A 16,179-nucleotide genomic window follows, 5' to 3' on the forward strand; every position below is an offset into this window, starting at 1 on the left:
TGCAAAAAAAAAAAAAAAACACAATGGTACAAGTAATACGTTTATTTTATCTGTTTTTTCACATGAGTTATAACAAAAAAAAGAATGAAAAGTTATAAAGTTATAAAGTTATGAAGTTATAAAGTAAAATATGGAAAAAGTCCTGGGAAGGGGGGTTGAAGAGAGATTAGACAAGGAAGAGTTTCATATTCCTTGTTTAGCACATCGGTCAGCAGTGTGTTAGTTTGCTCAGTAGTGACATCATATATGTGAAGTAATGTTCTTCCTGTTTCTGTATAGCCTCCTTAACAAAATGTGCTTATTGTTTCAGTATAGGTGTAACGTACCGCGGGGCATGGGAACAGGGGACCCAGTTGCAGTGCGGGGTAGAGGTGGTCAGACAGGCATGGGTCGGATACTGGCAGAAAGGACAATCAAGGGCAAGACAGAGATGTGGTCGTGGTGCTGGACGAATGGGAGCAGGGGTAAATTGGACAAGTGCACATGGTATTCAGGAAGGTTGATTGAAGGAAGCTGGGGGAAGTGACTGGTAAGAAAGGTTGATGGGGACATCTAGTGGGGGAAAGTTGAAGTGATAGATGGTGCCGTGACAATAGGTATGATCAGCTTGTTTCTTTTGTAACGTCTTCTTATTACATCAATAATCTCCTCTGTTTTGAATGTATAGATGATTGGGTTCAGCATGGGTGGAATGGCAGAAGACAAGGAAGTATTTATTATCCTGGCATTTGGGTGCAGAGTGGTAGTTATGGCAGCAATGTAGGTGGCCGATATTGGAAGGTAAAACACTGCCACTAAGATTAGATGGGAGGTGCAGGTTTTCATTGCCTTCAAGCATCCCTCTATCGATGCAGTTTTTAATAATGCAAATATTATATAGGTGTACGATAGTGAAATCAGTGCTAATGGTGCAAGAAGGATCATCATCATACATATTGTTGCCATGATCACATTAGGAAAATTATTATTGCATGCCAGACGATACACAGGTCCATGATCACAAAAATAGCTATCTACGACAGTGGATTTACAGAAAGACAGTCTTGTAATTAAACCCACTGCTATAAACACAACTGTTGCAGCAAATGTCCATATTACTGCTATAATCACCATAATTTTGTTAGTACTTATAATGATGTGATATTTCAGTGGAAAGCAGATAGCAACAAACCTGTCATAGGCCAGAACAACAAGGGTAAGGGACTGCAAGGAGGAAAAGAAAAGTACAAAGAACATGTTGGCCAAGCAGGCTTCATATGTGATGAACTGAGAGTCAAAGAGAAAGGAGTCGATTAATTTAGGAATAAGTGCTGTGCTGCCACACATGTCAACTACAGCTAAATTAAACACAGCAACATACTTAGCAGTGTGGAGACTGTGCTCTAAGTATATAATGAACATGATGAAGGAGTTTCCTAATACAGTTACCGCATAAACACAACACAGGAAAATGTAATAGTACTTCACATGTGGGATGTTGGATAAGCCATTGATATAAAAGAACAGAGGCCTGACAAATGTAGCATTGGAAAAAAGTCCTGAATTTAGGGAGTTCATTGAAGACTTGTTTCCTCTCAGTGTTTTTCTTTGACCTGTAATTATAAAAGTTGTGACCCTAATTCACTTTTCATTTTAACAGAATTTACAAATGATAAAACTAAACTGATAAAGCTTGAAATTAGATAAATCCACCACAGCACCCATACCTGACCCATGCATTCCAGGACACATTGTTTTAACTGGTAGGTGATTTTAGCCAGTATTAGACTGTCACCACTGTGTGAGTCAGTGGATTATTGAAAAATATTTTATGTTACCATCATAATTTGATGCACCATCTTAGTAAGCAAAACGTGAACCATTAAGAATCATTTTTCACAAACCTTCAAAACTTCAAATGTGCAATTTTTGACTAATTCATACTATCATAGTTACAGTAACTCATTACGATAATGTTTGCTTTCCCATATTTGCAAGTAAAATACATCAAAATCATTACAATAATCCACATGCTTGATATCAAAGTTTTCTGTGAGTGCATGTTTATTATTTTCTTGGAGGTTTTCATATGCCTGCATCATCTCTCTATCAGATGTGTTTTTGTTTTGTTTTCAATATAGTTTTAGAGGAAAGGAAAGGAATAACAAACACAAATGCCCAAAGGTATGTGTAATACTCACCTAAATATATTAAGACAATGAAATGCCACCGGAGGGACAGCTCTCTCTCAACACTGTCTGATCTCTCTCAGTTCTTCAGCTTGTGTCTGCATTTGTAGCATCAGACCAGTGTCCTTTATACACATGACTCTGTAGTGTGCTGTATTGCCATCAGCAGGGGAAATGCTGTGTGCAATGAGCTGATTGGTGATATGAGCTGTACTCTAGAGATAGACTGATATGTTGATAATCATGTGTGGGTACAATGATAGCATACTGTATGTATCTCTTTAATAATAATAATAATAATAATAATAATAATAATAATAATAATAATAATAATAATAATAATAATAATAACAAGAACTATATTGTGTACCCCTGGTTCTTTTTTAACCATTCCAGCCAAGTTCTTATTTAATATGAACTGAACATGATTCAGCTCTAAATAACATTTTCCTTTTCATTAGAGATGGGAAGATTATTGATAATTCAATAATATTGCGATAGAAATGTTTTACAATACACACGTTATTTGATTTATATAGTATTGCATTCATCGGTTATACTGTCTTTATTGCCATTATTGCCATTATCACCACCGGTACTCCAGATGAGCTCTCTCACTCACACTTGCTTCTTGCCTAATTGATTGACAGCAGGCAATGGAACTGAATTTGTCAACATTGCCATAGTAACTAAACCATGATGCACTTTGACCCAGTGATTTCCATCCAACCTGAAAGAGGTTACAAAATAAAATATGGAAGAAACCTGCCTGGAAGGGGGGGTGAAGAGAGATTAGACAAGGAAGGAGAAGGAATAGGGGTGTATAGTTTCATATTCCTAGTTGAAGTCATGGGTCAGCAGTGTGTTAGTCTGTGCTGTATTGATGTTGCATGTGTAAAGTAATGTTCTTCTTGTTTCCTGTTTCTGGCAGAAGACAAGGATGTATTTATTATGCTGGCATTTGAGTGAAGATATACTGCTATAAACACCATCATTTTGGTATAACTAATAATTATGTGATACTTCAGTGGAAAGCAGATAGCAACAAACCTGCCATAGGCCAGAACAACATGGGTAAGGGACTGCATGGAAGTAAATAAGTGTACAAAGAGCATGTTGTAAAAACATGCATGATGAACTGAGTCAAAGAGAAAGAAGGTAAGGAATAAGAGCTGTGTTGCCACACATCAACTACAGCTAAATGAAACACAGCAATGTATTTAGCAGTGTGAAGACTGTGCTCTAGGTATATAATGAACTTGATGAAGCAGTTTCTTAACACAGCACAAGAAAATGTAATAGTACTTCACATGTGGGATGTTGGAAAAGCAACTGATGTAAAAGAACAGAGGCCTGACAAATGTAGTATTGGGAGAAGATGTTGAATTCAGGGAGTTCATTGCAGACGTGCTTCCTCTCAAAATGTTTTTCCCTGATCTGTAATTATAAAAGTTGTAGCCTATTTCAATGTTAATTTTAACAGAAAATAGGTAAATGTTCCAAATCATCAAAACTTTAACTTTAATACATGTTAATTGGATCTGGCAATTGTTTTCCTGTTTCCCCTTCTAATTTGTGTATTCAGATATTTCAGCCACGCCCATTACTGACCGGTGTATAAAATCAAGCACACAATCATGCAATCTCCTTAGACAAACACTGGCAGTAGAATGGGCCATACTGAAGAACTCAGTGACTTTCAACGTGGCACTGTCATAGGATGTCACCTTTCCAACAAGTGTGTTCATCACATTTCTGCTGTGCTAGAGCTGCCCCAGGTCAGCTGTAAGTGCTGTTATTGTAAAGTGGAAATGTCTAGGAGCAACAACAGCTCAGCCATGAAGTGATAGGCCAAACAAGCTCACAGAATGGGAGAGCTGAGTACTGAAGAACGTAGCACCTAAAAAACATCTGTCCTCGGCTGCAACTATCACTACTGAGTGCCAAACTGCCTCTGGAAGCAACGTCAGTACTGAAGAACTGTTCAGCAGGAGCTTCATGAAATGGGATTCCATGGCCAACCAGCTGCACACATGGCTTAGATAACCATGTGCAATGCAAGGGTCCGACTGAAGTGGTGTAAAGCTCGACGCCGTTGGCAGTGGAAACGGTGGACCTTCGTCTTGACGCTAAGTTTGAAAATACAGGGAGCTCTCGTCGACTGAAAAATTGCTACTACCGCATCCAATAGACCTCAGGCCATCAGGTGGTCCCGCTCAAGGACCAGGCCCAGAACTGGAGCAGGCCTGGTTTGGTCTATAAGGATACAGCACTGTCACACATTTATACAGCACGTCGATCCCCAGATAAAAAGGCCACGGGGCCCCTTGGGGCCATATCTGAGCCACCCAGGAGCAAGGACATCATTCACACTCTACTGGAAGCAGTAATGGAGAGAGTGGAGGGCCAGTAGCACCTCAACCCTCACCTTCAATAATAACTAAAGTCCATATACAGAGTGGGGCGACAGGAGATGCGCTCATGTACCCCTCCGCTGGACACAGGAGTACTCACCTTCTGCAAACTAGCATGGGTAGGGGTGGGGCAATAGCAGCTCTACTATGGAGTAGAATAAAAAACAGGGCATCAAGGGCCAGCTCTTGTGCCCTTGCATAACACAGGAGCTAGCGACAGTAAACTCAACTACATGACCAAAATAACCATATACAAGGAGGGGCAGCAAGAGGCAGGCCAGGAGCAGTCACCTGCTGCTCTACTAGTACAGCTAATAGCAGTGCAACGGCAAGCTCTACTGTGACAGCAAGGCTAAATAATGAAGCGGGGCAACAGTAGACCAGTTCATGCACCCTTGCTTACCACAGGAGCAGCACCCTCCGGCCTGACCAGCACAGCAAGGAGTGGGCTCTACAGGAAGCTCTACTGTGTTGCAGCCAAGAAGTATACACAAAGTGTGGGAAAGGGGAGACCAGTTCCATACACTATGCTTAATACAGGGGTTCAGTGAACTGTATACAACAGGCTAGTAAAGCAATATACGCACACCCTTGACAGACCTGGGTGGCCTCCACTGAGACGGTTGGGCTGCTTGGGCTTCAGCCGCATAGGCCCTATGGTGTAGGATCTCAGTTGGCAGAGGTGGGGGAGGCATAGCCGCGTCCCTTATGTGGTCTGCTTCCAGCTCTGTGTCCACATGCAGACTGAGTGAGAGCCAGGCCTCCACACCAGGTTGCCTACTGACTGCCCCTGTCCGGAGACCGGGCAGAGAGGCTCCCCTCGGACTCCAGTGGTGTGCGTGAGCAGGTGATGGAGTCACGGAGGGTGGAGGAGGAGGGAGCAGAGGAGCACTTAAGATTGTGCAGATCCACTCTTCTGGTCCACTGGTTCACTCTGGCTTTGAGGGGCAGCATCACATGGTCAGTCTGCAGAGCGGGTGCCCCTGTGCTGGCACCTTGGTAGAGAGGGGGCTGGTGTTGGCGAGGAAGAGGAGAAGGGGGCCTGGGCCGCTACTCCATAGGGCTTCTGAAGCAGCAGGCCTGGTGGAGGAGGCAGAGGGGCTCAGGGAGAGGTGGAAATGCTATAACACTGAAGCCCTTCCATCGCTTGTGGATGTGGACAGCCTGGAGAAATGGAGTACCTAGCTGGACTGGCCACGGTAAGCGCATCTCTGTTTTTATGTGTATGTGTATGGTTTATGTGTTTATCGCTGATCAGAAAGTAAACATACACAGGAGGCTGATTATTCTGACAGATTGTTTATTACACTGCCACCTAGTAGAAGTTTCTGCCCTACTGCAAGTGTCGTGGAAGATGTCCTCATCCAGACCTGTTAGAATAAAGAATAGGCATTAAAATAATTAATTTAGGAGTAGTAGAATAGAATAGTAGAATAGTAATTACTGCACTCACCCACAGATCACACCTAAGGAGGAGTTGGGATTCCCATAAAGTCCAGTTCCCAATTTGGCTAAACGATTTGGCTAAATTTGGATAAACGGATCAGTGCAATAGAAGACAGAGCAATCATACAAAAAACTTACCAGCGCAGAGTTCCAGAGGGACAAGATGTGCTGGAGTGAGTTGTATTCATTTTAGTTAGTAAGGTTTTTATTGAATAGCTTTTAGGATTAGTTTTATCACCCAGTAATATTAAAGGCATTTTATCAACCTTCCTCACATATTGTAAATTGACACAGACTTCTTGCCATGGTGGGTGTGCTGAGATCTGTGTCCGAACCTGCGTGGGGCATCATAGAGGGTGGTTCGAGGGTCCCCTCCTCTGGGAACAACTCGGGTGGCGTAGTTTGGAGGACCATTGTCATTAAGACCACCTGTGACAGTACCATATTTTTCTCACATTTTTGCTTTTATAACTCTGCCAGTGGTTGGAATCCCTCTTGTAGTGGTCGAAGACCACAGCCTTTAATAAACATAAGTCAACAATGCCCTACACAGCAATCAACATGGGTGAAGCAGTGTTGCATGATCTGTTCACTAGCTGATTGTCCTCCTGAGACGTGCAGTTAATTTACTGATAGAGGTGGTTGAGCATGTATGTAGGAAAATTTTATATACAGTAGATGGTGAGATTTGTTTAATATATTTTTCGTGAAGCCATGAAAATATTAAAAGGTACGGCTTCTGAAGAAAGTCTCTGCTTGACCAAAGTAAGCATAAACAGATTTATTGATTGACGATGGCAACATTCAATAGCTATAAAATGCATAACTGTTGTACCGTCATTAACAAATAAGAAGACATTGTAAAACATCAATATGTTATTTCAGGCTATTTCGTGTTTTAATGGAAATAAGTGAATAATAGAGAACCATACCTTCTTCCTTGTGCATAGTATGCCTTGACAAAACCAGCAAAATACAATTAAGAGGCTTACAGTTGATAAACAAGGCTGTTTTGTTATATTTAATTCTAAATGTCTCAGTTGAACCAAGCCTACGCACACTGACCACTTGACAAACGTCAAAAAACAAGAACTGGAAAAGTTAGTCTTATCACCTGGCCTGTCCTTAAATATGGATGGAGATGTTGCCCATGTGTCCAACTAGTTGATTGATCAATTAAGTCTGGCACAAATACAAAATAACTCACTAATATTAAGCAAAACATTATAAATACACCAAACAATTACAAATACACATTTTCAGTGTCATACAGGTCACACAATCTTGAAAAAAAGATATCCCCCAACTCTCCTGCTAAAATCCACCCAGTTTATCATAATTCAGAATTTTGAAATTTCCAAATAGTTTAATTGGAATAGATGACATATATTCCAAAATTTGTGTTTTTTGTTTTTCACAAATTACTAGTAATTTATAGCTGAATGTGGTGCATGTTAGTATATATTTAAAATATAGTTTTAAGATAGGTGTTTTTTTCTACTCATAAGAAAAAGTGTTTATGGATTCACTGGAGCTGAAGATATCTTATTTCTTTTGTAAAGCTTTTTAATTGCCTCCATAATTTCCTCTGTCTTTAATGTGTAAATGATTGGATTCAGCATGGGTGGAATGGTGGAAGACAAGGATGTATTAATTATCCTGTCATTTGGGTGGATAGTTTTAAAATAAATGTATGTGACAGATATTGGAAGGTAAAACACTGCTACTAAAATCAAATGTGAGGTGCAGGTTTTCATTGCTTTGAGGCGCCCCTCTCTTGATGCAATTTTTAACAACGCAAATATTATACACAAGTAAGATAACAAAATCAAAACTAATGGTCCAAAAAGTAATATTGTGATACAGAGTTTTGCAATGACATCACTTGGGGAATTGTCATTACAGGCCAGTCGATAAGTAGGTCCGTGGTCACAAAAATAACTGTTTATCACAATGGATGCACAAAAGGAAAGTCTAGTAATCAAACTCACAGCTGTGATTAACAGCCCTGCAGTGCAAATCCACACTATTGCTAGAATCACAATCATCACAGTATTAGTCATAATGACATGATATTGCAGTGGAAAGCATATTGCAACAAACCTGTCATAGGCCAGAACAAGAAGAGTAAGCGACTGCATGAATGTAAAGAAGTGCACAAAAAACATGTTGGCCAAGCAGGCTTCATAAGCAATAAATTGAGAATCAAATAGAAAGGTGTCGATTAATTTAGGAATAAGTGCTGTGCTGCCACACATGTCAACTGTAGCTAAATTAAACACAGCAATGTACTTAGGAGTGTGAAGACTTTGCTCATTGTAAATAATTAACATGATGAATACATTTCCTAGTACAGTTACAGCATAAACACAACACAGGAAAATGTAATAGTACTTCACATGTGGGATGTTGGAAAAGCCGTTGATGTAAAAGAACAGAGGCCTGACGAATGTAGCATTGGGAGAAACTGCTGAATTCAGGGAGTTCATTGCAGACTTGTTTCCTCTCGTTGTTTTTCTCTGACCTGCAATTATACAAGTTGTGTTCACTGTCCATTTTAACAGAGAATAGGTATATAAAGGTACTGATAAAGCTGGGCCTAAGATGGTAAATCTGCCACAGCACCCCTACCTGGCCCACGTTGTGACAAAGCATTCCAGGACACATTGTTATAACTGGTAGGTGATTTTAGCCAAGAGTAGACTGTCACCACTGAGTGGGTCAGTACATTATTGACAGAGATCATATTTTACCATTATAATTTGATGCACCTGTTTTGTAAGAACAATGTGAAGGATTTAAAATAATTTGCATTAAGGTTATATTTTCACAAACTTTCTACACTTTAAATGTGTAATTTTAGACTGATCTAAACTCATGCTTACAGTAATTTATTATGATAATGTTTGCTTTCCAATATTTAAAATCATTATAATAATCCACATGCTTGATATCAAAGTTTTCTATTAATGTATGTTTATTTTTTCTTGGTGGTTTTCATATGCCTGCATCATCTCTCTATAAGTGTTTTTGTTTTGTTTGTAATATAGACAAAGACAAAAAAGGACAGGAATAACAAACACAAATGCCTAAATCTATGTGTAATACTCACCTAAATATAATTAGACAATTAAATGGTGCCAGAGGGACAGCTCTCTCTCAACACTGCCTGATCTCTCTCAGTTCTTCAGCTTGTGTCTGCATTTGTAACATCAGACCAGTGTCCTTTATACACATGACTCTGTAGTGTGCTGTATTGCCATCAGCAGGGGAAATGCTGTGTGCAATGAGCTGATTGGTGATACAAGCTGTACTCAAGAAATACAATTGCATGTGTGGGTCCAAAGATAGCATATGTATCTCTCATTATAATAATAATAATAATAATAATAATAATAATAATAATAATAATAATAATAATAATAATAATAAAACTCTGTTGTGTTGTCTTCCTTTTTAACCATTCCAGTCAAGTTCTTATTTAATATGGACTGAACATGATTCAGCGCTAAATAAAAAAAATATTTTCATTAGAGATGGGGCTATTATCCATCATTCGATAGACATGTTCTACAGTACACACAGTATTTGATTTACATATTATTGCATTCACTGGTTTATTGCCATTATTGCCATTATTGCCAACGGTACTCCAGCGGAGCTCTCTCACTCTGGAACTGAATTTGTCGACTAAACCACATTTGCACTTTGACCCAGATGTAATTTCCATCCAACCTCAAATTGCGTGCACTCCATGTGCATTGTTTAACTACCTCAGGAAGGCAGCATTTTTAATTGACTTGACCATATCGACCAAGTCGATAGAAAAATAATTGGACACACTACTAATTCAGATGGTGACAAAGTAAAACTTATTGTCCCCCAAAATACACAATCAGTAGTCTGGCAGTATGGCAGTATTTCAGTATGAAAACTGAGGAATCTGAAACAGGGCATCCTATTTGTCATAGATTTTAAAAGGTGGTAACATGAAAAGTGTCTCTGTGATCATCACCCAGATCAGTATGGCATTTGCAAAACTCTTTAATTTCTTGTGCATGCATGGCCTGTTTGGCACCGAGCAATCCCAGAGATTTCTCTCCAGAGAAACTGATTCCAAGTGACACCTGGGACATGACTCAGAGAGCAGATGAGTCATAGCACTCCTGGTGGCAGATCCTGGACTTTCCCATCAAATAAAGGAGTCTCTGGTCTCCATGTTCAAAATCATTCTATTGTTGAATTTTATTTTTTGGAGGGGAGGCAACCATTAGGCCTTGGCCTTAAGTTGTGGACCCTCATATTACAGTCTCTGATACACAGTTAGGTCCATAAATATTTGGACAGTGACACAATTGTCATAATTTGGCTCTGCACACCACCACAATGGATTTGAAAGGTAACAATCAAGATGTGCTTTAAGTGTAGACTTTCATCTTTAATTTGAGTTTAGTTACATCCACATTGGGTGAATGGTGTAGGAATTATACCCATTTATATGTGTTTCCCCCAATTTTAGGGGCTCAAAAGTAATTGGACTAACTAACATAATCATGAATTAAATTGTGAGTTTCAATACTTAGTTGCAAATCCTTTGCAGTCTATGACTGCCTGAAGTCTGGAACTGATGCTGATGCCCAGATGCTGGGTTTCTTCCCTTGTGATGCTCTACCAGGCCTGTACTGCAGCTGTCTTTCATTCCTGCTTGTTCTTGCGGCATTTTCTCTTCAGTTTTGCCTTCAGCAGTGAAATGCATGCTCGGTTGAATTCAGGTCAGGTGATTGACTTGGCCATTGCAGAACATTTCAGTTCTTTGCCTTAAAAAAGTCTTGTGTTGCTTTCACAGTATGCTTTGGGTCATTGTCCATCTGCACTGTGAAGCACTGTATAATGAGTTTTGAAGCATTTGGCTGAATCTGAGCAGATAATATAGCCCTAAACACTTCAGACTTAATCCTGCTGCTTTTGTCAGCAGTCACATTATCAATAAATACAAGGGAACCAGTTCCCTTGGCAGCCATACATGCCCATGCCATACCATGCTTCACAGATGAGGTGGTATGCTTTGGATCATGATCAGTTCCTTCCCTTCTCCATACTCTTCTCTTCCCATCATTCTGGTACAAGTTGATCTTTATTTCATCTGTACATAGGATGTTGTTCCAGAACTGTACAGGGTTCTTTAGATGTTTTTTGGCAAACTAATCTGGTCTTCCTGTTTCCTGTTACATCTTGTGGTAACCCTCTGTATTTACTCTGGTGAAGTCTTTTCTTGATTGTTGACTTTGACACAGATAATCCTACCTCCTGGAGGGTGTTCTTGATCTGGCCAACTGTTGTGAAGGGGTTTTTCTTCACCAGGGATAGAATTCTTCTGTCATCCACCACAGTTGTTTTCCGTGGTCTTCCGGGCCATTTGGTGTTCCTGAGCTCACCACTGTTTTCTTTCTTTTTAAGAATGTACCAAATAGTTGATTTGGCCACACCTAATGTTTTTGCTGTCTCTCTGATTGGTTTGTTTTGATTTCTAAGGCTAAACTGAAAGCAAAACGCCCTAAGAACAAGCAGGAACTAAAGACAGCTGCAATACAGGCCTGGCAGAGCATCACCAGCGAAGAAACCCAGCATCTGGTGATGTCTATGGGTTCCAGACTTCAGGCAGTCATTGACAGCAAAGGATTTGCAACCAAGTATTTAATTCAATTAAATTTAATTAATGATTATGTTAGTTTGTCCAAATACTTTTGAGCCCTTAAAATAGGGGGGACCACATATAAAAATGGATGTAATTCCTATACCGTTCACCCCATTTGGATGTAACTACCCTCAAATTAAAGATTAAAGTCTACAAAGTCTACATTAATTGTTTCCATTCAAATCCATTGTGGTGGCATACAGAGTCAAATTGATGACAATTGTGTCACTTTCCAAATATTTATGGACATAACTGTAGGGTGCTATACTAAGGGCTCATTCACACTAGAGATTTATTTCGTATTCAGTCTGGTTCAGTTCATTTGCAGAAGAGTTTGAACAACAGATTTCGATTGGCAAACGAACCAAACCTAAACAAACCTCATACCACCGAAAGTTTGGTTCATTTTAAAAATGTGAATGTGAACACTGAATGGTTTTCGTTAATTTGCAATCAGGAAACAAACTCCATATTTCACTCATCCAATAACATGTAGTTTTGACTGTACAGCAGTACCAGCGAGTTAAGATAATAAGCACATTTATATGAAGGCTATTTGTTCATTCACTTATTGTTAATGGTAACATCATTAAAACAACTGGATATTGGAGTATATTCATCAAGGGTGTTACACCATGGTATTTTATTTGTGCTTTTGTTTGTGTGAGAAAATAAGTGTCAGAAATAACAAACTACTGTAAAAAACCTGAAAAAAATGTGGTTGATCAAATGTGTTTTGTGGACTGTTGTACGTAATTACTGTATTACCTTCATATATATATATTTGTTATTGTATGCATTATGCTGCCATTTCTTATATGCACTAATGATGTAAAATGTAAATATCCTATGTTTTATCAATACAAAACGAACCAAGCTCACTAGATTATTGCAATATGAACACAAGTGATCCAAGTCCTGAGAAAATACGGAAGTGAACCATGAAAACAAACCCGAGTTTGTTTCCAAAGGAACTGAGCACATTTGTACAGGGAAGTGTGAACAGACAGCACACTGATACATTGTTTCAAAGCAAACAAACCAAACCGAGTTCATTTGAAACAACCCATTGTGAATAGGGGGTAAATATAAATAAAATTGAATACAACTGATTATTCAAAAATGATCTAGCCCAATCCAAACAACAAAACAAAAAACAAAACACAAAAAAATTCACAATGCTACAATTAATACATTTATTTTATGTTTTAAATAATATATGTTATAACCAATATATATATATATATATATACAGTGAGGGAAAAAAGTATTTGATCCCCTGCTGATTTTGTACGTTTGCCCACTGAAAAAGAAATGATCAGTCTATAATTTTAATGGTATGTGTATTTTAACAGTGAGAGACATTTCAAAAAAGTTATAAATTGATTTTCATGTTAATGAGTGAAATAAGTATTTGACCCCTTCGACTTGGCAAAACCCTTGTTGGCAATCACAGAGGTCAGACGTTTCTTGTAGTTGGCCACCAGGTTTGCACACATCTCAGGAGGGATTTTGTCCCACTCCTCTTTGCAGATCCTCTCCAAGTCATTAAGGTTTCGAGGCTGACGTTTGGCAACTCGAACCTTCAGCTCCCTCCACAGATTTTCTATGGGATTAATGTGCTTCTTCTTGAGCCACTCCTTCCTTCCCTCCTGCCTTTTCCATCAATTCATCTAGGTACACTTGCACACAGTGTTTGAAGGAACTCAGCAGGTAGGTTGGCCCAAACAGTTGTTCTGTTGATTTAGGCAGCCTCAGTTGGTTCTCTCTTCATGTAATCCCAGACAGACTCGATGATGTTGAGATCAGCTCTCTGTGGGGGCCATACCATCACTTCCAGGACTCCTTGTTCTTCTTTACACTGAAGATAGTTCTTAATGACTGCCGCTGTATGTTTGGGGTCGTTGTCATGCTACAGAATAAATTAGGGGGCAATCAGATGCCTCCCTGATAGTATTGCATGAAGGATAAGTATCTGCCTATACTTCTCAGCATTGAGGAGACCATTAATTCTGACCAAATCCCCAACTCCATTTGCAGAAATGCTGCCCTAAACGTGCAAGGAACCTCCACCATGCTTCACTGTTGCCTGCAGACACTCATTCATGTACTGCTCCCCAGCCCTTCAGTGAACAAACTGCCTTCTGCTACAGCCAAATATTTCACATTTTGCCTCATCAGTCCAGAGCACCTGCTGCCATTTTTCTTCACCCCAATTCCTGTGTTTTCGTGCATAGTTGAGTCGCTTGGCCTTGTTGTCATGTCAGAGGTATGGCTTTTTGGCCAAAAGTCTTCCATGAAGGTCACTTCTGAACAGACTTCTCCAGGCAGTAGATAGGTGTACCAGGGTCCCACTGTTTTCTGCCAATTCTGAGCTGATGGCACTGCTGGACATCTTCCGATTGCAAAATGAAGTAAGCATGATGTGTCTTTCATCTGCTGCAGTAAGTTTCCATGTCCGACCACTGCGTCTACGGTCCACAACGTTGCCTGTTTCTTTGTGCTTCTTCAAAAGAGCTTGGACAGCACATCTGGAAACCCCTGTCTACCTTGCTGATGCAGTATAACTACCTTGTGTCTTGTTGCTGTGCTCAGTCTTGCCGTGGTGTATGACTTTTGACAGTAAACTGTCTTCAGCAACCTCACCTTGTTAGCTGAGTTTGGCTGTTCCTCACCCAGTTTTATTCCTCCTACAGAGCTGTTTCTGTTTCAGTTAATGATTGTGTTTCAACCTACATATTGAACTGATGATCATTAGCACCTGTTTGGTATAATTGTTTAATCATACACCTGACTATATGCCTACAAAATACCTAAAATAATTGATGCTGTTTTGAAGGCAAAGACTGGTCACACCAAACATTGATTTGATGTAGATTTTTCTTCTGTTCACTCACTTTGCATTTAGTTAATTGATAAATATAATCTATTAACATGTCTATTTTTGAAAGCATTTTTACTTTACAGCATTTTTTCACACCTGCCTAAAACTTTTGCACAGTACTGTATATATATATATATATATATATATATATATATATATATATATATATAGTGCTAAAAAAATTAAGGGAACACTTAACATTGATTTCTGAACTTTAATTTTTTTGAGCAGTGTATATATATATATATATATATATATATATATATATATATATATATATATATATATATATATACACCGATCAGCCATGCCATGCAGCCTGCTGTTGAGGCTTACCATTACTTGGACTTGTACTTTCGATGCAAAGTGCTTACACTGGATTTGCACACGGGCCTCATTACATCCAAACCCAGCCTCTCCCATTCTTCCTGAGGCCCAGATATCACTGATGGTTTTTCATCTCTCTCCTTTCTCTTTGGAAGAGGATTGGTGGTTTAACGTGCTCTACCCCAGCACATGCATTGAGCTGCAGTATGGATAAAGGGCAGTAGTATGCAGTAGTGCTCAGGTGGAAGACTCTTAAGTAGAAGTTTATGGGTTCAGTCCCAGGTGGGGACACTGCTGTTGTACCCTTTAGCAAAGTTATTTACCTAGATTGCTCCAGTAAAAACCCTGCTTTATAAATGGGTAAATGTATGTTAATATAACATTTTATATTGTAAAACACCCTGGATTAGGGTGTCTGCTAAGAAATGAAGAAATGTAATAATAGTAAGAAAATCAGTGCATTGTCTTTCTGTGCCTAACCTGGCCAGGTTAGTACCTTGGTGGAAGACATGAAAGGTCAGATTAATGCCAGACAAGAACGTTAAACTGACTTTGTTCAGTTTAAATAAATAAATATATGTATTCTGGTACCCAGGCTAAATTCCAGTATAGTGTTTAAGAGATGCGACAGTATAACAACTAAACATTAAACCCAGGAATACAATCCTGTCAGTTACATGGGTTTAGCTGTGTAATTACTCGGATGTAAAACATGCTGTAAGTCCAAAGTGTCCTTACACATCACTGAATTAGTTTTAAAGCACAATGCAAACATTTCAGCTGAGGTCATCATTATCAGGGCCTATTCAAAACACCATTGCATAAAAAGGGAACCTTCAGAATCTGTGGCATTAGCTTACTCAATGTGCATTATTATTTCTCTATTTCAGTTAAGACTATAAATCCCACAAGTAAGCAACAGGTAGATGTACAGTCCCTAAAGGACTAACACCATACTATTAATTTAATAATAAGAGGCTCTAGGTTGTTTTAATCCCACTGGTCTGGTTTGCACTGAGGATTACAATTATGATATGTTTTCCTTCCCATCACAATGAACTAAACTAAATATACATATATAAATAAAGACATAAGAGAAAGCCTATGGATCTTTGCAAAATAAATAAAACAGAATAAAATAAAATAAAGTATACTAGTTGATTTATCTGATTGAGGTAACTCAATATAATTTCCCTTTGTCTGTGAGGCCTGTGCATCCCAAGGAGGTGATATGCCAGGGAATTA

At 39.0% G+C, this 16,179-nt stretch overlaps 2 protein-coding genes across 2 annotated transcripts; both read right to left on the reverse strand.

Moving 5' to 3' along the window:
- Positions 1-552: 552 nt before the first annotated feature.
- LOC136747210 (olfactory receptor 1E16-like) lies at positions 553-1,557 on the reverse strand. The gene has a single exon (XM_066700161.1). The coding sequence runs from the start codon at positions 1,555-1,557 to the stop codon at positions 553-555; it is 1,005 nt and encodes a 334-aa protein (XP_066556258.1).
- Positions 1,558-7,545: 5,988 nt separating this feature from the next.
- Positions 7,546-15,005, reverse strand: LOC136747211 (olfactory receptor 1M1-like). The gene is made up of 2 exons (XM_066700162.1): positions 14,984-15,005; positions 7,546-8,531 (listed from the first exon to the last, which is right to left on the reverse strand). Exons 1-2 carry the CDS (start codon positions 15,003-15,005, stop codon positions 7,546-7,548), a joined length of 1,008 nt encoding a protein of 335 aa, XP_066556259.1.
- Positions 15,006-16,179: the final 1,174 nt, after the last annotated feature.

The sequence above is a fragment of the Amia ocellicauda genome, chromosome 3, assembly GCF_036373705.1.
Source record: "Amia ocellicauda isolate fAmiCal2 chromosome 3, fAmiCal2.hap1, whole genome shotgun sequence".
In the NCBI taxonomy this organism is placed as follows: Eukaryota; Metazoa; Chordata; class Actinopteri; order Amiiformes; family Amiidae; genus Amia; species Amia ocellicauda.